General features: G+C 46.8%; 1 protein-coding gene across 3 annotated transcripts in view; it reads left to right on the top strand.

Moving 5' to 3' along the window:
- Positions 1–25,155, top strand: part of COBL (cordon-bleu WH2 repeat protein) — a 459,548-nt gene that overhangs the window by 184,215 nt on the left and 250,178 nt on the right. For all 3 annotated transcript variants that reach the window (XM_030205475.1, XM_030205461.1, XM_030205468.1), the window contains exon 3: positions 21,513–21,723. In XM_030205475.1, the coding sequence (XP_030061335.1) occupies positions 21,513–21,723 (211 nt within the window). The remainder of the gene's footprint in view (positions 1–21,512; positions 21,724–25,155) is intronic.

Raw genomic sequence — 25,155 nt, 5'->3', positions numbered from 1 at the left:
GGAGCTCAACTCTTGGTGAAAAGTGGCCAAGTGCAGGTGAAGTTTAAGGGTTCCTGCTCTGCTTTAGTCCTGCTTGTTTGCCTCTGCTGCAACTCCAGTCCGGAGTTCCAGTCCTGTTCTGCCTAGTCTCCGGTGTGGGGTGGTTTTGCCTGCCACTGCCACTCCTCGGCAGTGGCCCAATGGCTCACAACCTAGTTTCCAGCTTTGAAAACGTGACACTGAGTTATGTTCTATTTTTTCATTCTTATTGATTATCTCTTGTCTCTCCCTTTTGCGGTGGACTGGTTTGGTTATATGATTGAATTTCTCCTATGTATTATTTTCCTTGAATTTGTATCATTTGATGATCGATTTTCTGTTACAACTATATTTTACTTAGATTGTATCTGACATTTTAATGAAAAGAAATAGGATACCCAAAGTTAAGAATAATCTAATGAGGATAAAAACAGCACCAAAAAACTAAGTAGAGATCATGCTGGGACAAATAAATAATGAAGACAGTTTCCAACAGCTATTTACATGGGTACGTGAACCATTTGAATATGACTTATCCTCACTGCAGGTAAAACTGTGCACAGATGTTTTTTTTTAGTTTTACGTGGCTATTGGACCTATTGTTTAGATTTGACAGCAGTTTATCTTTGCTGCCCTCCACCCCTCCTCCCCTAAAATGCTGCTGTATTAAGTGACCTAATCTATCTAATCTTTAATCTGGCCCTAATTCAGTGATCCTTTTACTAACCTGTGGTAAAAAGTGGCCTTAGCGCGCCTTTATACGGGTCTTTCCTTTGTACCGTAGCCGGAAAATGGCCGATTTTCCCAATTAATGGCCATGCGCTAATGTTCTAAGAATACTTAATCAACAAAAATAGGCTTAATGTGTCCACACCATGAAGACAACAAATACAACACAAAGTGGACCCTTGGTTCACCAAATATATCATTGGTAGGAGGAAAAGGTCTCAGACGTCACCAGATCACTCTGTCCTAATCAACAATCAAGGGTCAGAAAAAGGAGAATCCTGTGGTGGCGGCAGAAGCATGATACAATTTGTAGTAATGTGACTGCTGACCTCTGTCCCTTGAAGAAGCGGCAGTGAAACGGGTGCCTGTCGGAATTCAGTGGATTTCAGATAAATGTCACTGTAATATTTTACTAGCTGCCAATTTGATGCTGTAATGATTGGTTCAATGGTTGCTTTTTTGAATCAGTTTTTATAAAAAACATAGAACATGTGACAAATAGGTGTGTTTATTAGATCATAATAGGGATGGAGGGGTTTTTTGGTTGATGATTAAAATTGTCACCACAGGAATCTCCTTTTTCTGACCCTTGATTGTTGATTAGGACAGAGTGATCTGGTGACATCTGAGACCTTTTCCTCCTACCAACAATATTTTTGGTCAACCAAGGCTCCACTTTGTGTTGCACGCACTAATGTTGCCATTAGCGGATGGTCATTAATAATAATCAGTGCGTGAGCCCTTTCTGCCACCCATTTTGTAGGTGGTAAGGCCATCCTGCCCCCTCCAAGAATTTTTTTTTAGCAAGTGGTTTGTGTGCGTACATTGGGGATTTTCCACAGGACACCTCAGCGTGTCCCATGGTAAGCCCTGTTAAGCTTTTCTTCTGTTGCTCTTGTCCATGGCCTGCTCTTCCTCCAGCCTCACAATTCCACTTCCTTTTTGCCTACAAATTGAGCTCTTATCTACTACTGTGCAATGAAACTGAATTTGCTTTAGTTGAGGCAGTAAAAGTGCTTTGTGTCTGTCCATGTAGTTATAAAATGTTATAGACTGCCTTCCTGGAGAACCATTCAAAGAGGTTTACAAAATAAAAACTATATATTACATAAGTTTGCTAAAACACAGTAAGAACACTAGACAAAAGCATACAACATTATCCAAAACAAACAAGCTGTAAATAGTTAACAGTCTGATTCTGTCTCCGCTGTGGAAGCTCCGGTGGACATAAGTTCCAGAAATGTGTAGCCAGAATGTCTTCCCTAGTGATGGAGGTGTGTCTCTGAAGAATTAAAATGCAAAGCATATTGGCATCTTGCATGGAAGCAAAATGCCATAATTCCATACTGCTGTACAGCCTGAGGGGATGTCTTGTTTTTTTTTTTTTTTTTTTAAAGGAACCAGATGTTCTTAAACTTAATTAGCTATATTCATGGCTCAGGATGTTGTGCTATATAAACATGCTGCTTTGTGTACTGACCCTTTCATGTCTTGTTAAATAATAATAACTGCAGTCTGATAATAATATCTTATAACAGGAACATGGCTGCTCCTTGGGTGGTACCATCTTATAATATTTTATTAGCTCCCTTCATTCACTTGGGATGCGTAATGATATTACCACAGCATCATGGGAATACAGTGCCCTTGCTGTCAATTGATCCTCAGAAGTATTCAATTACTTGACATAGGAAAAAAAAGTATAGAGATAAGGCAAACTGCAGTATTCTACCTTCGTAAAGTTACATTTTACAATATTGTCAGCAGTTATTAGAGCTGTTAATTCACTCATTACTCTTGGTAAAGACAGTGCAGCACATGGGAGATCACAGTGTGTGACTACAGGGTCTAGTCCTGGGTTGGAGAGGGGATGCACAAGTTCCACTGATCTGTAAATTCACAAGGAATAAGTTGACTTAAAGATATATCAGACTGCTTAGGGATGCTTCCTTACTTCCAAGAACCCTAAATAAAAATAGGGCCCCTTTTACCAAGCTGTGGCAAAAGGGGGCCGGAGCTTGTTTCGGCGCATGTTTTACACGCGTGCCGAGGCCCCCTTTTACCGCAGCTGGTAAAAGGGAAGTTTCGCTTTCCGAGAGGAAATGGCTGGGTGGCCAGTAAAGCACATGCTGCGCGGCCATTTCGGGGGGGGGGGCCCTTAGTGCCACTCATCGAGGTTGCGGTAAGGGCTCCCGCATTAACCCGGCGGTAACCGGGCAGCACATGGCACTGCCCGATTACCGCCGGATACACTCCGGCACTACAAAAATAAATTTTTGTAGCGCCGGAAATGATGGCACGCTAGGAGTGGGAAGTACTGCCAGGCTTCTGCGGTAGCCCGGTGGTATTTCCTGTATAGCAAGCAGTAAGCCCGTGTTGGGCTTACCGCTGCTTAGTAAAAGGAGCACTAAGACTTTTAAAATGCAACACTGACAGTGGGCCAACACAATACAGCCATCACAAAAGATTATGGATGGAACCACCAGCCCCACCTCCCACCACCGAGATTGGGTGGCAGAGCTGGTGGTGAGAGGCGGGGCTGGTGGTTGGGAGCATAGGCGCCGACTCCGTGGGTGCTGTGGGTGCTCAAGCACCCCCAATAATTTGCAGTGTCACGTGATATCATCGTGGGAATAAAGTCCCGCTCGCTCCCAAGGCGCTCCCTGCACCGTCCCGACACGACTCCCTGCCCTGCACCACTCACTGTGCTGTCCGCCCTCCTCGCCTTCTACCTCAAGCTCCTTCAAATGTTCCAGAGTCAGGACTGACTCGCCTCGCCGACGCTTTCCCTCTCTGGCTCTGCTCTGTTTCCGGTCCCGCATAGGCGGGGGATGATGCATGCTGCATTGCAAGCCTGCAACAGAGGCAGAGCAGAGCACAGAGGAGCCGCCATCGCCATCGCGGAAGTCTGCCCTGAACTTAGGCAGTGGTGGGCCAGTAAGTCTCGTCGGTCCTCCTGTCCGGTCCCGCGCAGCCGCTCCAGACCAATCCCTGCATGCTCACCACAGCCCACCCTCGACACAGCTTCATTTTTTCAACTTCCGGGCCCAGCAGTTTGTCCCGCCTAGGCGGGAATCGGGGAGAGCTCGGGAGCGCCAAAGGCCCGAAGCGAAGTACCAGTGCACGGGGGCAGGAGCAGAGGCTGTAGCGGTACACAGATGATCTGCAGGGGAGCGCCCAGGTTAAAAAAAAAAAAAAAAAAGAACCTACAAAAACATTTTCTTCCATATCATCAAGCTGATCAATCCATAGACTGGTGGGTTGTGTCCATCTACCAGCAGGTGGAGATAGAGAGCAAACTTTTGCCTCCCTATATGTGGTCATGTGCTGCCGGAAACTCCTCAGTATGTTCTCTATCTCAGCAGGTGGTGGTCACACATCAGCAGCAGCTCTGGCTAGGCCTCCAAGCCTAATTTTTAGGTTTTGTTGAGTGCCTGGGGTTGAGGGCTCTTTTGAGCAAGTGCAAACCTGGTGGTGCCAGGTCCCTCCTTTTCTCCCCCCTCCCGCTGGCTCCGTTAAAAAAAAAAAAAAAAAAATTTGAACGGCCTTAAAGGCGTTTATTTCGACGTTTATTTAAGCGTCTATTGCAGCTACTCACTGAGACACCAGGTCGTTACGACTCGGAGCGGACAGCAGGTAATTTTTACCTTTTTATAGCGGGCGGGGGTTCCCCGATTCTTCTCCTCGTGGCACATGGCGTCGGAGGGCGAGGGCGCAAAGGGTCGCTCCCCGGGTCGCTCGAGCGCTTCTAGAGGGGATGCGGGGGTCTTCAAGCCGGATTCGCCCTTGGTGGGTGACAGTTTCGCGACCGATGCATGTCCCGGTCCTTCCTCCGGCGTGGCGGTTTTTCCCGCCATAAACGCCCATCCCCCGCTCCTCGCCTCCGCCATCTTGGCCGGCCACGCGGCTCGGACGGCTTCTTCTTGGGCCGCCCTTGAGGTTGGAGACATTAATGCCATGAACGCCCTTAATTTGGGCGACGGCACAGAAGCGGCTAAAGTTAAGAGCCGTTCTTCCCGCGCGGCTCCTTCGCGGAGTTTCGCGCCGGACGCCATTTTGGATGCGCAGCATGTCTCTCCCCCGCTGTTGCGAGCGCCGGTTGAGAGAGCGCCTAGGGCTGTTGCCCAGGCTGCGGAAGTGCACAGTCTGGGGGGTTTCTCCCCCGAGTTTGTTTTGCTGCTGCATCGGGCCTTCCTCATGCACAACGCTGCCCCCGCTCCCTCCTCTGGTAAAGAGGTTGAGGTTCCCAGAGGTAAACGCCCTCGGGTTGATTCCCAGGCCTTGGAGGAATTTGTCTCCTCCGATGTAGATGAGGGCAGCGTGTCTGGGGTCTCCCAACGGTCCTTTGCGGATTCCTTGGAGGAGACGGATCCCCGCTCGGATGGAGCGGATGACCCCTCTGCAGCGCGGCTTTTTCACCCGGAGGATTTGCCCAACCTGTTGTTACAGGCCATGGACACTTTGAAGATTTCCTCTCCGGAGGACGTCTCTCCCTCAGCCCCTGTTGGCTCTGCCATTATGCTGGGGACGAAGCGCCCGCCTAGAACCTTCCACGTGCATGATGCCATGCACACCTTAATTTCGGCTCAATGGGATGTCCCAGAAGCGAGCCTTAAAGTGGCTAGGGCTATGTCCCGCCTCTATCCTTTGGCTGTGAGTGAACGTGAGGCCTATCTGTGGCCTACCGTGGATTCTTTAATCACTGCGGTGACTAAGAAAACGGCATTGCCGGTGGAAGGTGGCACGGCCCTAAAGGACGCCCAAGACAGGAGATTGGAGGCGGCCTTAAGGTCGTCCTTTGAGGCGGCTGCTTTAAGTTTGCAGGCCTCAGTTTGCGGCTCCTATGTGGCCAGGGCGTGCCTGACTATGGTGCAGCGGGCTTTCCCCTCGGATCATTCCTTGAGGGATGATTGGCCAGCCCTGGAATCGGGCCTGGCCTATTTGGCAGACTTGCTGTATGATGTCTTGAGAGCCTCAGCTAAAGGCATGGCTCAGACTGTCTCTGCGCGGCGGTGGCTTTGGCTGAAACATTGGTCTGCTGACCACGCCTCAAAATCCCGCCTGGCTAGATTGCCTTTTAAAGGCAAGCTGCTCTTTGGGGTCGAGCTGGACAAAATCGTGACTGATCTCGGCACGTCTAAGGGCAAGAAGTTACCGGAGGTCAGGGCTCGGGCTAGTGCTCGTCCCGGTACCTCCAGAGGACGGTTTCAGGAAGCCCGTCGGTACCGCCCGGGCAGGTCGGGTGCTTCTGCCCCCTCTTCCTTTAAGAGGAAGTTCTCCCCCAAGCAGCATTCCTTTCGCAGAGACCGCCGTCCCGGAGGTGCTCCCTCCGGTCCTCCCCCAGGGTCTCGTACCCAATGACGGGGTATTGGTCCACGCCCCAGTGCAGATTGGAGGACGGCTGTCCTCATTTCTGGGCGAGTGGACCACAATAACTTCAGACGCTTGGGTGCTGGAAGTCATCAGAGACGGCTACAAGCTAGAGTTCTGCCGACCCTTAAGAGACGGGTTTGTACTCTCTCCCTGCAAGTCTCCGGTCAAAGCTGTGGCAGTGCAGCAGACTTTGGACAATCTGATCCGCCTGGGTGCGGTCGTTCCGGTGCCAGAAAGTCAGCTTGGCAAGGGGCGTTACTCCATTTACTTTGTGGTACCAAAGAAAGGAGGTTCTGTCCGGCCTATCCTCGACCTCAAAGGGGTCAATCGGGCCTTGAAAGTGCGGCACTTTCGCATGGAGACTCTCCGCTCTGTTATAGCGGCAGTGAAGGCAGGGGAGTACCTGGCATCCTTGGACATCAAGGAAGCGTACCTGCATATTCCCATCTGGCCTCCTCATCAACGCTTTCTGCGTTTTGCAGTCCTGGGCCGACACTTCCAGTTCAGAGCCCTCCCGTTCGGGTTGGCTACTGCTCCGCGGACCTTTTCCAAGGTAATGGTGGTCATAGCGGCCTTCCTGCGAAAGGAAGGAGTACAAGTCCATCCTTATCTGGACGACTGGTTGATCCGAGCCCCCTCTTATGCAGAGTGCGGCAGAGCTGTGGACCGGGTAGTTGCTCTTTTGAGCTCCCTGGGATGGATCATCAACTGGGAGAAGAGCCAGCTGCGCCCGACTCAGTCCCTGGAGTATCTGGGAGTTCGATTCGACACCCAAGTGGGCAGAGTGTTCCTGCCAGACAATCGGATTGTCAAGCTTCAGGCTCAGGTGGACCAGTTCCTAGTAGCCTCTCCTCTTCGGGCTTGGGACTATGTGCAGCTGTTGGGCTCTATGACGGCCACGATGGAAGTAGTGCCCTGGGCCAGGGCTCATATGAGACCACTACAACACTCTCTGCTGCAGCGCTGGACTCCGATGTCGGAGGATTATGCGGTGCGTCTTCCCTTGGATCCAGCAGTGCGCAAAGCGCTGAGCTGGTGGATGCAGACAGACAAGTTGTCTGCGGGAATGCCTCTGGTGTCCCCAGAGTGGATTGTCGTCACGACGGACGCCTCGTTATCGGGCTGGGGAGCCCACTGCTTGGGAAGGACAGCGCAGGGGCTCTGGTCTCCTGCAGAGGCAAAGTGGTCTATCAACCTCCTGGAACTCAGGGCCATTCGGTTGGCGCTTTTGGAGTTCATCCCGGTACTGGTGTTGAAGCCTGTACGGGTCCTGTCGGACAATGCCACGGCTGTGGCCTATGTCAACCGCCAGGGAGGTACCAAGAGCGCCCCTCTAGCCAAGGAAGCTATGAGTCTATGCCAGTGGGCGGAAGCGAACCTGGAACAGCTGTCAGCGGCCCACATTGCCGGAGTCATGAATGTCAAGGCGGACTTTCTCAGTCGCCATACCTTGGAGCCCGGAGAGTGGCAGCTATCTGCTCAGGCGTTCTTGGACATCACGAAGCGCTGGGGCCAGCCGAGCCTAGATCTGATGGCGTCATCGGCCAATTGCCAAGTGCCGCGCTTCTTCAGCAGAGGACGGGACCCTCGATCCCTGGGAGTAGATGCTCTTCTCCAACAATGGCTGACACAAGAGCTTCTCTATGTGTTCCCGCCCTGGCCCATGTTGGGCAGGGTACTAGACCGGGTGGCAAAGCATCCCGGCAGGATAATCCTGGTAGGTCCGGATTGGCCCAGGCGTCCCTGGTATGCGGACTTGATCAGGCTCTCAGTCGACGATCCTCTGCGGCTGCCAGTGGAGCAGGGCCTGTTACATCAGGGTCCCGTGGTGATGGAGGATCCCTCCCCCTTTGGTCTTACGGCCTGGCTATTGAGCGGCAGCGTCTGAGGAAGAAGGGCTTCTCAGACAAGGTCATCGCCACTATGCTGAGAGCGAGGAAACGCTCTACTTCTGCTGCTTACGCCAGGGTTTGGCGTATCTTTGCAGCGTGGTGTGAAGCAGGCTCTCTTTCTCCTTTCACTGCTCCAATTTCTTCAGTGTTGGCGTTCCTGCAAGAAGGTCTGGACAAAGGCCTGTCGCTCAGTTCCCTTAAGGTCCAGGTAGCGGCTCTGGCTTGCTTCAGGGGCCGCCTGAAGGGTGTTTCCCTGGCTTCGCAGCCAGCTGTGGTGCGCTTTCTCAAGGGAGTTAATCACCTGCGCCCTCCTCTGCACTCAGTGGTGCCTGCGTGGAATCTCAACCTGGTGCTGAGAGCATTGCAGAAGCCGCCGTTTGAACCCTTGTCAAGGGCATCTCTGAAAGACCTGACGTTGAAAGCAGTCTTTTTGGTGGCTATCACTTCAGCCAGAAGAGTTTCCGAGCTCCAGGCGCTCTCATGTCGAGAGCCTTTTCTACAGTTCACTGAGGCAGGAGTGACTATTCGCACAGTGCCTTCCTTCCTGCCCAAGATTGTTTCTCGCTTCCATGTGAATCAGCAGCTATGTCTCCCTTCCTTTCGTAGGGAGGACTACCCAGAGGAGTACTCTGCTCTTAAATATCTGGATGTGAGACGAGTCATCATCAGATACTTGGAAGTGACCAATGATTTCCGGAAATCGGATCATCTGTTTGTCCTGTATTCAGGTCCTCGTAGGGGTCTGCAGGCTGCTAAGCCTACAGTGGCAAGATGGGTCAAGGAAGCCATTGCAGCGGCTTATGTGGCCGCGGGGAAGGTGCCGCCTATCCAGCTGAAGGCTCACTCTACAAGAGCTCAGGCGGCCTCGATGGCAGAGGCCGGTTCCGTCTCCTTGGAAGAGATATGCAAGGCGGCAACTTGGGCTTCGGCCCATACATTCTCCAAGCATTACCGCTTGACTGTGGCTGCTCGGGCGGAGGCCCGGTTTGGAGCTTCAGTGTTGCGGTCAGGGATTTCTATGTCCCGCCCTGGGTGAGTACTGCTTCGGTACATCCCACCAGTCTATGGATTGATCAGCTTGATGATATGGAAGGTAAAATTATGTATAATCATACCTGATAATTTTCTTTCCATTAATCATAGCTGATCAATCCATAGCCCCTCCCAGATATCTGTATTGTTTTTATTCTGGTTGCATTTCAGGTTCAAGTTTAGTCTTCAGTTACTTCAGAAAGACTTCGTGTTCAAGTTTTTTCACTTGGATTCTTCAAGAGTTAAGACGAGTTTGTGTTACAGTGAGCTGCTGCATTCCTCTCCCCTCCGTTTTACGGGGCTGGATTGAGACTTAAAATTCTGCCGGCACTCCCTCCCGCTTCGTGCGGCTGTAGGGCAGTTTTGTACCCCTCCCGCTGCGGCGGTGTTAGGGTCAGTCAGCTCCTCCCGCGGTTGCGGTTGCAGGATAAGCCAGATCCCCCCGCATCGGCGGGTGTGGTGTCCCTCCCCCGCTCCGCGGGGATGAGCTGGACGGATTCCCCTCCCCCACTTGTGTGGGGATGAGCTGGGTTAATTCCCCTCCCCCGTTTCGGCGGTGGTGAGCTGGGCAGAGTGTCCCTTCGTGGGTGTAATTCTCTAAGTGCTGAGTCCTGCGGATGGAGCTTTGATATCGACATACTGAGGAGTTTCCGGCAGCACATGACCACATATAGGGAGGCAAAAGTTTGCTCTCTATCTCCACCTGCTGGTAGATGGACACAACCCACCAGTCTATGGATTGATCAGCTATGATTAATGGAAAGAAAATTATCAGGTATGATTATACATAATTTTACCTTATTTTTATATAATATTTGGATTACTCTGAGGGGGCGGTGTTTGAGTGGGGGAGGGCTCAGCACTGGTTAGGTTTTATGTATAATGCTGATGGGCTCTGCACAGCCCAGATTAAAAAAAAAAAGTTTTATAATTTCATGTTGGGCATCTGGATGGGGGGTAGGCTCTGCAGCAGTGCCCAGGTAAAAAAAAAAAGTTTTATGTTTCATGCTGATGTGTTTCTGGGTGGGGGATTGGGAAGGGAGGGCCGATGCCAGACTATGGGGGGTGGGTAGGGCAGAGCTATTTATTTATTGCATTTGTATCCCACCTTATCCCACCTATTTGCAGTTCAAAGTGGCTTACATAGTATTGATAACATAGTTATTCCAGTGTATCAAGTATAGTTAGTATTGTGTAGAGATTAGTCAAGGGAAGGAAGAAGGAAGGGATTTATTAGGGTATTTATAGAAGGTGGGCTTTCATAATTGAATGGGTTGGTGAAGTGGGTTAGTGGGGCTGTAGGTTCTCATTGTAGGCCTTGTTGAAGAGATATGTCTTCAGAAATTTGCGAAAGGTAGTTGTTTCGTCGATTTTTTTTAGGTCTGTGTGGGTAATGCATTCCTTAACTGCGTGCTCATGTAGGAGAAGGTGGTGGCGTGCATCATCTTGTATTTTAGTCCTTTACAGCTGGGGAAGTGTAGGTTGAGAAATTTGCGAGATGATCTTGTGGCGTTTCTAGGAGGTAGGTCCACAAGATTTAGCATGTAGGTTGGGGCGTCTGCGTGAATGATTTTGTGTACAATCGTGCAGATCTTGAATGCAATGCGTTCCTTAAGTGGGAGCCAGTGAAGTTTCTCTCTTAAGGGTTTTGCACTTTCGTATTTAGTTTTTCCATATACGAGTCTGGCGACCGTATTCTGGGACGTCTGGAGTTTTTTAATTGTCTGTTCTTTGCAGCCAGCATATAGTGCGTTGCAGTAGTCCAGATGACTTATTACCATTGATTGTACCAAGGTACGGAAGATGTATCTCGGGAATAAAGGTTTTACTCTTTTGAGTTTCCACATGGAGTAGAACATCTTTTTCGTAGTGTTTTTCACGTGGGCATCAAGAGTGAGATTTCGATCAATGGTGACTCCGAGAATTTTCAAGTTTTGTGAGACAGGAAGAGAACAGTATGGTCTTGACCCACTACAATCTGGTTTTCGCCCTCTCCACTCAACCAAAACTGTGCTTACTAAAGTCTCCAATGGCCTATTACTGGCTAAATCCAGAGGTTTCTATTCCATCCTCATTCTTATTGATCTTTCCGCTGCTTTTGACACTGTCGATCACAGCATACTCCTCGATACCCTGTCCTCACTTGGATTCCAGGGCTCTGTCCTTTCCTGGTTCTCTTCCTACCTCTCCCTCCGCACTCTGGTGGATCCTCTTCTACTTCTATCCCTCTGCCTGTCGGTGTACCTCAGGGTTCTGTTCTTGGTCCCCTCCTCTTTTCTATCTACACTTCTTCCCTATGTTCATTAATCTCATCCCTTGGCTTTTCCTACCATCTCTATGCTGATGACTCCCAAATCTACCTTTCTACCCTTGATATCTCACCTTGCATCCAAACCAAAGTTTCAGCGTGCTTGTCTGACATTGCTGTCTGGATGTTTCAACGCCACCTGAAATTAAACATAACCAAAACCGAGCTTCTCATTTTTCCCCCCAAACCCACCTCCCCACTCCCCCCGTTTTCTATTTCTGTTGATGGCTCTCTCATTCTCCCTGTCTCCTCAGCTCGAAACCTTGGGGTCATCTTTGACTCTTCTCTCTCCTTCTCTGCTCATATCCAGCAGATCGCCAAGAGCTGTCGTTTCTTTCTTTACAACATCCGTAAAATCCGCCCCTTTCTTTCCGAGCACTCTACCAAAACCCTCATCCACACCCTTGTCACCTCTCGTTTAGACTACTGCAATCTGCTTCTTGCTGGCCTCCCACTTAGTCACCTCTCCCCTCTCCAATCGGTTCAAAACTCTGCTGCCCGTCTCGTCTTCCGCCAGAGTCGCTTTACTCATACTACCCCTCTCCTCAAGTCGCTTCACTGGCTCCCTATCCGTTTTCGCATCCTGTTCAAACTTCTTCTACTAACCTATAAATGTACTCACTCTGCTGCTCCCCAGTATCTCTCCACACTCGTCCTTCCCTACACCCCTTCCTGTGCACTCCGCTCCATGGATACATCCTCCTTATCTGTTCCCTTCTCCACTACTGCCAACTCCAGACTTCGTGCCTTCTGTCTCGCTGCACCCTATGCCTGGAATAAACTTCCTGAGCCCCTACGTCTTGCCCCATCCTTGGCCACCTTTAAATCTAGACTGAAAGCCCACCTCTTTAACATTGCTTTTGACTCGTAACCACTTGTAACCTCTCGCCTCCACCTACCCTCCTCTCCTCCTTCCTGTACACATTAATTGATTTGATTTGCTTACTTTATTTTTTGTCTATTAGATTGTAAGCTCTTTGAGCAGGGACTGTCTTTCTTCTATGTTTGTGCAGTGCTGCGTACGCTTTGTAGCGCTATAGAAATGCTGAATAGTAGTAGTAGAAGTTTTTTGTGTTATATTTTGAGGTAAGTACAAGACATTATGTTTTTTCTGCATTAAGTTTTAGCTGGAATGCAGGGGGGTGAGGGGGGATGGGGAGAGGGAGGGGGACAAGGGGGAGGGGGAATGCACCACCTGTAAAAAAAAAAAAATTTCAGCACCCCCAATCATTTTGAAAAGTTGGCTCCTATGGTTGGGAGGCGGGGATAGTGCTGGGCAGACTTTATACGGTCTGTGCCCTGAAAATGACAGATACAAATCAAGGTAGGGTATACACAAAAAGTAGCACATATGAGTTTATCTTGTTGGGCAGACTGGATGGACCGTGCAGGTCTTTTTCTGCCGTCATCTACTATGTTACTATGAATTCTATAACTTGGTGTCTTGATTTAGGTGCTATAGTGGGACGTTCTTAGCACCAGTTCTTTAATGACAGGTGCGAGTAAGACGGTATAGAATGCTAGCGTAAACCTGCACTGTAATGCTAAAATTTAGGTGGGTTTACTTTGTCAATGTTAGGTATAAATGGTCGTGCCTAAGTGCCTGAAGTGATGCACGTAACTGATAGTATTCTATAAGTTATGTGTGTTATTTGATGCCACGTCCATAGTTTGCCCATTCTCTTCCCATGTTTTATGCCACTTGGAGTTACATCTGTAGCTCAGTGGTGCAACCTCACCTTGAGTAATGCATTCAGTTCTAGTAGCGGTATCTCAAAAAAGATATAGTAGAATTAGTAAAGGTTCAAAGAAGAGCAACCAAAATGATAAAGGGATGGAACTCCTCCCAAATGAGAAAAGGCTAAAGAGGTTAGGACTCTTCAGTTTGGAAAAGAGATGGCTGATGGGGGATATGATTGAGCTCTACAAAATCCTGAGTGGTGTAGAATGGGTAAAAGTGAATCAATTTTTTACTCTTTCTAAAAGTGCAAAGATTAGGGGACACTCAATGAAGTTACATGGAAATACCTTTAAAACAAATAGGAGGAAATATTTTTTCACTCAACGAATAGTTAATCTCTGGAACTCATTGCCGGTGGTATCAGCGGTTAGCAGATCTGGGTTTAAAATAGGTTTGGACAAGCTCCTGGAGGAAAAGTCCATAAACTACTATTGAGATAGATGTGGGGAATCCATTGCTTGCCCTGGGATTGGTAGCATGGAATGTTGCTACTATTTGGGATTCTGTCAGATACTTGTGACCTGGCTTGGCCACTGTTGGAAGCAAGATACTGGGCTAGATAGACCACTGGGCCACTGTTGGAAACAGGGTACTGGGCTAGATGGACCACTGGTCTGACCCAGTATGGCTACTCTTATGTTATTTCAACACCTAAAACTACGCACATCCATTTACACCAACGAAAATAAGGTGTAAATCACGGCACATAGATTTATGCAGTCTGGCCATATTCTATAACTATGCATGTAAATTTCAGAACGCCGACGAAACGCACATAACTATGCCCCTTTTTGCCTGCACGTGTTAGATGTTTGGTGCACTTCATTACAGAATGCGCATAGCGATTTGTGCACGTAAATTCAAATTAACGCCCAACTAGCGCTCATTGGCTTGTTAAGTTACATGCATTGTTATAGAATTCACTCTGATTTCAGTGGAGATCTCTAGGTGCGTTATATAGAATCTGGGGGATAGCGGTTATTTTATTTACTAGTAAAAAAGGCCCATTTCTGAAGGCAAGGAAACGGGTCCTAGGCAGACAATTCCTTCCCCCCCCTTGCCCCCCCCTTCGGCGAACCTGTTGCCCCCTCCCCCGGACCGCCGAAAACCGCCCCCCGCTGCGTTTTGTACTACCTGTGCTGACGGGGGACCCAAACCCCCGTCAGCTGAAGTGTTGTTGTGCCCTTCATGTTCCTTCCTCATCTTCTCTGGAAGTTCCTCTGCGTGCATCTGACGTCAGACGCACGCAGTCAGACGCACGCAGAGGAGGAACTTCCAGAGAAGATGAGGAAGGAACGCGAAGGGCACAACAACACTTCGGCTGTTGTGGGTTTGGGTCCCCCGTCAGCACAGGTAGTACACAATGGCAGTGGGGGGCGGTGACAGGTTCGCGGAGGGGGGGTCGAGGGGGCCGTAGCGCAGGGGGTGACAGATGATTCTGAGGCAGGAGGAGGAGTAGGGAAACACGCTGCGCCTTGGAATCAGCTGTCATGACGTCAGTGACGTCAGTGCGTGTCTGCCTAGCAGACCACCTCCAGCCTAGGGAGCTACGGTCCCAGGCACAGAACGTTGGAGGTGAGAATTATTATATAGGATTTGTAACTTGATATACTGTCTTTAACTGAAAAACAGAGCAAAGTGGTTAACAATAAAATAAAAAAGGAAAAAGAACTACAGTGTTTTGACAGGAAAGATAATCAAACACACAGAGTCAAGCACTCCACTAGAGACAGACATTAATCTTCCCTCTCCCAGGAAGCCTGTTCATGTTTTAGACATGCATAAACCAGAATTTAGATATGTATATTGCAATTTTAGAAAGAAGAGATATACACATCCAAAGCAAATATGTTCATATGGCAAGGGGACATGGCCTGGACATATTTTGTGTGGCAATAGAGCTGAGCAAAAAGATAAACGTGCATTCCCTATTTCAGAAGAGGAATGCACTTTTATGTCCACTGATATCATGGTGGTAATTTACACCTGTTCCCTGGGATGTCTAGGTTAGAGAAAGCTGCTTGTTTTGTACACTCCTTAATGCCCCAGGATTTTTGTCCCCTCTCCAAAACTCGATATTGGCAAAGGTTATTGAGCACTATGATAGCTTCGGAAAACAAAGACTTGTATGTTTCTAAAATGGCTGACGTATATGTTCTGGCAGGTACGCCTCCGTTTTTGTTTGTTTACTTATACCATTAGTGCACAAAATATGATCTGTATGAACACCTCTATTTCTGTTTCATTTATTCATACTTTATACACCGTTACACACTCTCCGATCTTCCCAACAAGCATTATTAACAGTCCCATCTTTCTGCCAGGTATGTTCTTTTCTTTTAATATTGTAGTTCTCCAGCTGGTTCAGAATACAGCTGCATGGCTGCTAACTGGGAAAAAATTATGTTTCTCTGATTTTATGATTTCTCCACTAGCTACTGTGATGTTTGTGAGCCCTTGGCCCAGAGGTGGCCATGTGAGAATCACCCAACCTCCTCTGGGTAGACCGAGTCCCCTCAGAACTAAGCAGGAAACCGGCCAAAGAGTCGGTTGGGCCGCTGGACGAAAATGGTGTTAAAGGGGCGATCAAGGAGGACAAAGCCGTAGCGGAGAAATTAAATGAATTCTTTGCTTCGGTCTTCACCGAGGAGGATTTGGGGGGGACACCGGTGCCGGAAAGAATATTTGAAGCGGGGGAGTCGGAGAAACTAAACAAATTCTCTGTAACCTTGGAGGATGTAATGGGTCAGTTCAGCAAGCTGAAGAGTAGTAAATCACCGGGACCTGATGGTATTCATCCCAGAGTATTAATAGAACTAAAAAATGAACTTGCGGAGCTACTGTTAGAAATATGCAATCTGTCCCTAAAATCGAGTGTAATACCGGAAGACTGGAGGGTAGCCAATGTTACTCCGATTTTTAAGAAGGGTTCCAGAGGAGATCCGGGAAATTATAGACCGGTGAGTCTGACGTCGGTGCCGGGCAAGATGGTGGAGGCTATTATTAAAAATAAAATTGCAGAGCATATACAAAAACATGGACTGATGAGACAAAGTCAGCACGGATTTAGTGAAGGGAAGTCTTGCCTCACCAATCTAATGCATTTTTTTGAGGGGGTAAGCAAACATGTGGACAATGGGGAGCCGGTTGATATTGTATATCTGGATTTTCAGAAGGCGTTTGACAAAGTGCCGCACGAAAGACTCCTGAAGAAATTGCAGAGTCATGGAATCGGAGGTAGGGTACTATTATGGATTAAGAACTGGTTGAAAGATAGGAAGCAGAGAGTAGGATTGCGTGGCCAGTATTCTCAGTGGAGGAGGGTAGTTAGTGGGGTCCCGCAGGGGTCTGTGCTGGGTCCGTTGCTTTTTAATGTATTTATAAATGACCTAGAGATGGGAATAACTAGTGAGGTAATTAAATTCGCCGATGACACAAAATTATTCAGGGTCGTCAAGTCGCAGGAGGAATGTGAACGATTACAGGAGGACCTTGCGAGACTGGGAGAATGGACGTGCAAGTGGCAGATGAAGTTCAATGTTGACAAGTGCAAAGTGATGCATGTGGGTAAGAGGAACCCGAATTATAGCTACGTCTTGCAAGGTTCCATGTTAGGAGTTACGGATCAAGAAAGGGATCTGGGTGTCGTCGTCGATGATACGCTGAAACCTTCTGCTCAGTGTGCTGCTGCGGCTAGGAAAGCGAATAGAATGTTGGGTGTTATTAGGAAGGGTATGGAGTCCAGGTGTGCGGATGTTATAATGCCGTTGTATCGCTCCATGGTGCGACCGCACCTGGAGTATTGTGTTCAGTACTGGTCTCCGTATCTCAAAAAAGATATAGTAGAATTGGAAAAGGTACAGCGAAGGGCGACGAAAATGATAGTGGGGATGGGACGACTTTCCTATGAAGAGAGGCTGAGAAGGCTAGGGCTTTTCAGCTTGGAGAAGAGACGGCTGAGGGGAGATATGATAGAAGTGTATAAAATAATGAGTGGAATGGATCGGGTGGATGTGAAGCGACTGTTCACGCTATCCAAAAATACTAGGACTAGAGGGCATGAGTTGAAGCTACAGTGTGGTAAATTTAAAACGAATCGGAGAAAATTTTTCTTCACCCAACGTGTAATTAGACTCTGGAATTCGTTGCCGGAGAACGTGGTACGGGCGGTTAGCTTGACGGAGTTTAAAAAGGGGTTAGATAGATTCCTAAAGGGCAAGTCCATAGACCGCTATTAAATGGACTTGGAAAAATTCCGCATTTTTAGGTATAACTTGTCTGGAATGTTTTTACGTTTGGGGAGCGTGCCAGGTGCCCTTGACCTGGATTGGCCACTGTCGGTGACAGGATGCTGGGCTAGATGGACCTTTGGTCTTTCCCAGTATGGCACTACTTATGTACTTATGTACTTATGCTCCCAAGAACTGGACCGGACCACACGTGGAGATGAACTGAGGCAGCTTTATTAGCAGCAAAAAACACAGGGCTAAAAGGGTAGCCAAACGGCACAGAACGGAAAACAGGCAGCCTAGCTGAAGCAAGGCAAACATAAAATAAGGTAAAGTAGAACAGCCTAGCTGTATAGGGGAATCAAACAGAAGCAGCCTAGAAGCGCCTCTCCACACTGGCTGCAGCAAAGTGTACATAAAGTAGCAAGGCCCGAGCCAACGCTCCCAGAGCTGGTGAATAAAGTAGCAAAGCCCGAGCCGACGCTCCCAAGGCAGGCAAGAAAAAGCTGAAGGCAAAGCGTACTCCTTAGGACTACCAAGCTTGAAAGCAGGCTTCACAGGAACACAGCATTAGGTGAAAGCTGTAGTAAAGCTTTTACTCCTCAGGACTACCAAGCTTGAAGGCAGACTTCCACTGGAACACAGCATAAGGAGAAAGCTGTAGGCAAAGCTTCAGGACACGGCCTAGCAAAGAAACAGTAGTAGGAACTAGCAGACCCCAGGCAGGCCTGGGCCCCATCGAGGATAATTGCCAGAACACTGAGCACACTCAGAAGCAGTGTTGCCATATAAAAAAAAAAATTCTCACCCAAAACAGCCCAAAACCCGCCCAAAAACCGCACACACCCCACCCCCGCCGTCATCACCCCCGCCCCTTCCGTCATCACCCCGCCCCTTCCGTCATCACCCCACCCCCGCCGTCATCAACCCCACCCTTTCCGTCATCACCCCGCCCCCGCCGTCATCACCCCGCCCAATACGTCACCTCGCCCCGCCCAATACGTCACCAAACCCCGCCTCCCTCGCCATTAGCCCCACCCCCGCCGGCCGAAAAAGTTTCCTGCGGCGGGTTGCGGAAAACCGCCCAATTGGGCGGGAAAACCGCCCATCTGGCAACCCTGCTCAGAAGCCAGTTTAAGAAGTGCTCAGTGCTGATGACATCACCAGCTTGGCCTCCACCACTCTACAGTAATCCCACAGGCCACTGACTGGAACTGCAGGTAATTTTAGTAGGTTTAGAAGGCAGAACAGAGCACTGATGAGCAAGGCATGGACATCGGTGACAACGACCGTGACAGCTACCTATTGATTGACCACTGTTGGAATCAGGATACTGGGCTTGATGGACCTTCAGTCTGTCCCAGTATGGTAGTGCTTATGTTCTTGTGGTTTAAGGTCTTGTGGTTGTTATATTGAGCTATACTTTATGAGAAATCTTTTTATCTTGCTTCATTGTTATCTTCATATATAGCACAAAGGTTTCTCTGAACTTCTCAGCAGTTGTTACTTCCTTATCATCCTGTTGGATCAGCTCAGATTGTTGGGTTATGCCACCCTTCCAGCTGGTGGAGGTAGACAGAAAATCTGGAATTTCCCAGTGATACCAGTTTAAAGACTGGTGCAACCCTAGGATTTGACAGAATAGAACTGACAAAGCTGCTGACAAACTAAAGTCAAAACCTTCAAAGTTAAAAATAATGTAAAGATAAAGATCCCTGAAGAAAACTTTTCTGTAAAGCTAATGAAGCTCTGAGGATCTTGTGAGCAACAGACTTTGGTGTCCTGGGTGGCATGCAAAGTGGTGACTCTGGAAGATACTTGAAGATTGGCAACATGGTCTTCCCTGAACTCTCTTAAGCACTACAGGCTGGATATGCATGCTAGGGATGGTTTCAATAGAATGGTTTTGGAGGAGGTCTTGCTTTTCTTCCATTCAGGCTTGTAAAGCTTTGGTACATCCCAGCAGTCTGTATCAGAATGATAAGGAAAGTGAAATGTGTTCTTTCTTTGAATTTTGCTAGACCAGTTCAGTTCCCACTCAGGAAGACTGTAGCCTTGTAAGCATTCTCCGCTCATCTGTTTATGTGTCAGTAATATTCTAGCAAGTTCCAGAGCTGCGCCACTCCAAATACTGTGATGATGTTCCTGGAAAATTCCAGATTCTCTGCTTCCATTTGCTGGAAGGGTTGCATAACCCAGCAGTCTGGACTGGTCTAGTAGGATTCAAGAAAACAAAATGATCAGGTCAAGGAAAAGAATTATCAGGTAAGAACAAATTTTACCGTACCATGTCTGATTGCATTATGTTACAAAGTAGAAGACAGAAAGCATTTCTATATCACAATCCTTTGGCTGTGGAATTCTTTTCTGCCAACAATTCACTGAGAATCAGATTGTCTAGGGTTCTAAAACTGGAGGAGAAGGGGAAGAGAGAATGGGGGTTGAAAGTTGACTAGGGGCCTTGTTTACTAAGCTGTGCTAGTGCTTTTAGTGCACGCTAAAATGAACGTGTGCTAAACACTAGAGTCACCCATAAGTTCCTGTGGGCAACTTAGCACTTAGCGTGTGCTAATCATTAGCATGTGTTAGAACTGCTTGCACACTCAGCGCAGCTTAGTAAACAGGGCCCTAAAAGAAGTTAGTGGGGATTGGGTAATGTAGAAATCTATAGGAGACCAAAAATAATACCAGGGAGAGAGGGGTTTGGCAAGATGGGGATTTTGGTATGTACTTGGTTGTAGTTACTGTTTGTCTATGATGTGTCTTGCCTTGTGAGTTCTTGAAAAGGTGTGTAAACAACTGAAGTACATAAATACATTTTGTATGTTGATCCAAGCCCCACTTCCCCCATACTGGGTAATTCTATAACAATGAAGTACCTATTTGGAGCCTATTCTATATGGAAAGGAGGCACATACTTTCCTTCACAGAAAAGTAGCATAACAGGTTAAACATGTACCTATATTTTAGTCACAAGCAGTTACACCAGCCATAGATCTGGTATAAATGTTTGTGCCTAGATTGCACAAAACATGCATAAATTTTTGCATTCTACAATTTGCATGTGTAAATGTGTGCACCACCCATGTTCTGCCTAGACTCCTCCCATGCGTATGCCCGATTTCAAAGTAAATGCCATCACATTTAGGCATCCTGTTATACAATAAAATAGCATGCAACCAGAATATTGGTATTTACATGTGTATGTGCTGGTATTCTGGTCATTTTCTTGGTGCCTAAATGTTGCTTCCCTCCTTATAGAATTGCCCTCATTCTGCCCCGGGCATGTCTACATGTATGTCGCATAAAAGTAAATTCTAAGTCTGTTTTTTTCTTTTTTCTGTGTATAAAGCTACAAGATAATAATCCAAGAAATTAACATCTTGCACAGAATTCAACTAGAAACAAAGAGAAACAATTAGGCCACGGTTTTGAAAGAATCCAAGATCAAAACCAAACTAGAAGTAAATGAAAGAAAGAAAAGAAGCAGTGTAATAGCTTCTGTTTCTTAAAGTAATTTAACAGATACCAGCTAGACTTCCCCTGTAGTGGCCACTAGTGGCATAGGCAGAAATGTTTTAGTACACCTTCCACAACCCCCAGTACCTTAAAATCATCTGCTCCTCCCTAGTCTTTGCCTGGGCAGCAGCAGCGGCACTTATAGGCTGCCTGCGGCCTGCTCCTGGGCTTTCTCTGTGAACTGTCCCATCCTTCACAAAATAGGAAGTTGCGTCAGAAGGGGTGGGATGGCTCACAGAGAAAGTCCTGGTGCAGGCAGCCTATGAGTGCCACAGCCCAGGCAAAGACTAGAGGGAGATGATTTTAAGACACAGGTGGCAGTTTGACAGGGGGGTAAATACAAAATACATGCACCTGGAATAAATATGCCACTTGTGACCACAGGAGAAAAGGGTATTGTCTGTGTTTTTTGAGCACTTATGTTTATGTGGCTGTACACCCAAGCACATAAAACACTGTTCTGTATGCTCAAGTCACTTATAAAATCACCCTCTTAGTATGATTTTGTTGCTTAGTGTTAGGCATGAAAAAGTTAATTTTAAAATTCTGATCATCCATGTACAATAGTCTTACTTCAGGTATTCTTTAACCACCAAGGACCTTACAGCAGAGAGCACTGTAACTCCAGCTCCATCAGAACATAACTAATAAGTATCTCTTTTTTTTCACAGTAAAGCAGTGATGGATCAATTGGTGGACTTATGCATCCAGTGTCACCTAAACCCGGCCCACCACATACTTGAATTGAAGTCAAAGGGATCGCAACAGCCTTTGAGTTACAAGCCAAATACCTTGATAGGAACGCTGGACATCGATACAATAATTCTTAAGGAAAAAGTTTTAGAGGGGAAAACCAAAAGACCGCCTCCTAAGATCCCTATGGTAAGTTGGGCAGAGATAACCGTGGTATAAAGATTTTAACAGGACATTTACATTTTTAGCTCATGAAAGATTTGCCAGTAGCAGTAGCACTTTCTGTGTTCAGTGCTGTGGCCAGCACTGAATAGGCCTCAGGTGGAAAAATTAAAAGATAGGCACCTATAATACCATTTCTTCTAAGGTAGTGGGGCTTGAGGGGGAAGGGGAAACTCCTTCAGAGATCCAGTAAACAAACCCTGCAAAAAGCAAACACATTTGAGACCTATATTTTAGACCTGTCATAGTAATAGAAATAGAAACTGAAATGCAAGATAGCAGACATGCACATTTCCCAAAGCTGACATACTATAATTAATAAAGTCAGAACAAAAAAAATACTTTTTTCTAGCTTTGTTGTCCGAGCATTGCTTTGGCCTCAGTGTCTCTTTTCTGTTTTTTTTCCTCTGTTTTATTTTCTTAACTCTCTTTCCAGGGTTTCCTGTCCTTTAGACATTTCTTCTTTCCTTGTCCACCATCCACCTTCCCTCTGCATTCCTATCTGTCTTGTCCAGCATCTCTGCTTTTTGTCCCTGCTGCATTACATAAGACAGGTCTAAGCAGACACGACAAAAGTCCAACGCTGAAAAATCCAAAGAATCTTTATTGCACAAGTCCCGACATGGCCATGTTTCACCAAAATGGCTGCATTGGGTTAATTGTAATGCACTAACAAAATTAAAATGAAACAATCAAAATTTAAAATCTACAGGCTAAACAAACACATTAAAAGATACCATATACAGTGGGGGAAATAAGTATTTGATCCCTTGCTGATTTTGTAAGTTTGCCCACTGACAAAGACATGAGCAGCCCATAATTGAAGGGTAGGTTATTGGTAACAGTGAGAGATAGCACATCACAAATTAAATCCGGAAAATCACATTGTGGAAAGTATATGAATTTATTTGCATTCTGCAGAGGGAAATAAGTATTTGATCCCCCACCAACCAGTAAGAGATCTGGCCCCTACAGACCAGGTAGATGCTCCAAATCAACTCGTTACCTGCATGACAGACAGCTGTCGGCAATGGTCACCTGTATGAAAGACACCTGTCCACAGACTCAGTGAATCAGTCAGACTCTAACCTCTACAAAATGGCCAAGAGCAAGGAGCTGTCTAAGGATGTCAGGGACAAGATCATACACCTGCACAAGGCTGGAATGGGCTACAAAACCATCAGTAAGACGCTGGGCGAGAAGGAGACAACTGTTGGTGCCATAGTAAGAAAATGGAAGAAGTACAAAATGACTGTCAATCGACAAAGATCTGGGGCTCCACGCAAAATCTCACCTCGTGGGGTATCCTTGATCATGAGGAAGGTTAGAAATCAGCCTACAACTACAAGGGGGGAACTTGTCAATGATCTCAAGGCAGCTGGGACCACTGTCACCACGAAAACCATTGGTAACACATTACGACATAACGGATTGCAATCCTGCAGTGCCCGCAAGGTCCCCCTGCTCCGGAAGGCACATGTGACGGCCCGTCTGAAGTTTGCCAGTGAACACCTGGATGATGCCGAGAGTGATTGGGAGAAGGTGCTGTGGTCAGATGAGACAAAAATTGAGCTCTTTGGCATGAACTCAACTCGCCGTGTTTGGAGGAAGAGAAATGCTGCCTATGACCCAAAGAACACCGTCCCCACTGTCAAGCATGGAGGTGGAAATGTTATGTTTTGGGGGTGTTTCTCTGCTAAGGGCACAGGACTACTTCACCGCATCAATGGGAGAATGGATGGGGCCATGTACCGTACAATTCTGAGTGACAACCTCCTTCCCTCCGCCAGGGCCTTAAAAATGGGTCGTGGCTGGGTCTTCCAGCACGACAATGACCCAAAACATACAGCCAAGGCAACAAAGGAGTGGCTCAGGAAGAAGCACATTAGGGTCATGGAGTGGCCTAGCCAGTCACCAGACCTTAATCCCATTGAAAACTTATGGAGGGAGCTGAAGCTGCGAGTTGCCAAGCGACAGCCGAGAACTCTTAATGATTTAGAGATGATCTGCAAAGAGGAGTGGACCAAAATTCCTCCTGACATGTGTGCAAACCTCATCATCAACTAGAGAAGACGTCTGACCGCTGTGCTTGCCAACAAGGGTTTTGCCACCAAGTATTAGGTCTTGTTTGCCAGAGGGATCAAATACTTATTTCCCTCTGCAGAATGCAAATAAATTCATATACTTTCCACAATGTGATTTTCCGGATTTAATTTGTGATGTGCTATCTCTCACTGTTACCAATAACCTACCCTTCAATTATGGGCTGCTCATGTCTTTGTCAGTGGGCAAACTTACAAAATCAGCAAGGGATCAAATACTTATTTCCCCCACTGTATATAAAATATATGTTATCATCAAGTGTAACAGTACACATAGAAAAATATTTTGTTGCCATATATAACTTACCACATTTAAAGTGAATAAAGAAGCCACATAGTGCTCTAAAAATATCATTATATTAAAAATATATAAATTAAAAACATAGACAAAAACCTGATTTTCCTAAAAGCTTGTTACTATCTCTAAACACACTAAACAAATTCACCAGTCTACAAAACACACATCACCTACCTAAGCAGGGATTTTTCTGATTGTCTTCCTGGTTGGCAAAAATCATTCAAGATTGCCTAAAGAATGCATATCACACAATCATTGATTGGGTAAATCACAACAAAATAAAATGGGTCATAAAATGACTCAAAAAAAATAAAAGCTGTATTAAAAAATTGGACTTAGAACTTCTTGGGTTTCAATTTTAGTCAGCTGAGGCAGAGCTGCTCCTTCAAGTCTTAATCTTATGTAGTGAAATCAGCCATATTGGATTCCACAGGCTGTTTTTATATTTGCTCAGAAAAGCAGTCCTGCACTCAAACCAGTGAGAATGCATAAACAGTGGAAAAACAAGGGGTTAAACATTCTTAAAAACTGCACATCCTTAAACCAGCTAGTGGATCTGAAGCTAAATATGGAATGTACAGTTTTATAAAATGCTGTAAAAATGGTGATTTTGGTAAAAAAAAAAGGTTATCAATAGAAATCAAAGAAAATAAAACATGGAAAAGAAAATAAGATGATACCTTTTTTATTGGACATAACTTAATACATTTCTTGATTAGCTTTCGAAGGTTGCCCTTCTTCGTCTGATCGGAAATAAGCAAATGTGGTAGCAGATAGTATATATAAGAGAAACATCAAAGCATTACTTTGACAGTCTGACAGAGTGGGGGTATGCATGGGGACATCAAAGCATTTCATTAATATTCTAACAGGATGGGTGTTGGTAGGTGAGAGGAGGGTAATAAACAGAGAAATAAAGAGAGAAATACAGCTTTATGGTTTATAATGGGTTAGAAAACCCAGATCCTTATTAAGTCCTGTTTGTTGGGTGTCAAAATA

Source organism: Microcaecilia unicolor, chromosome 1 (assembly GCF_901765095.1).
Source record: "Microcaecilia unicolor chromosome 1, aMicUni1.1, whole genome shotgun sequence".
Lineage (NCBI taxonomy): Eukaryota > Metazoa > Chordata > Amphibia > Gymnophiona > Siphonopidae > Microcaecilia > Microcaecilia unicolor.
The sequence above is the reverse complement of the archived record's forward strand: the minus strand, read 5'-3'. Positions and strand labels throughout refer to the sequence as shown.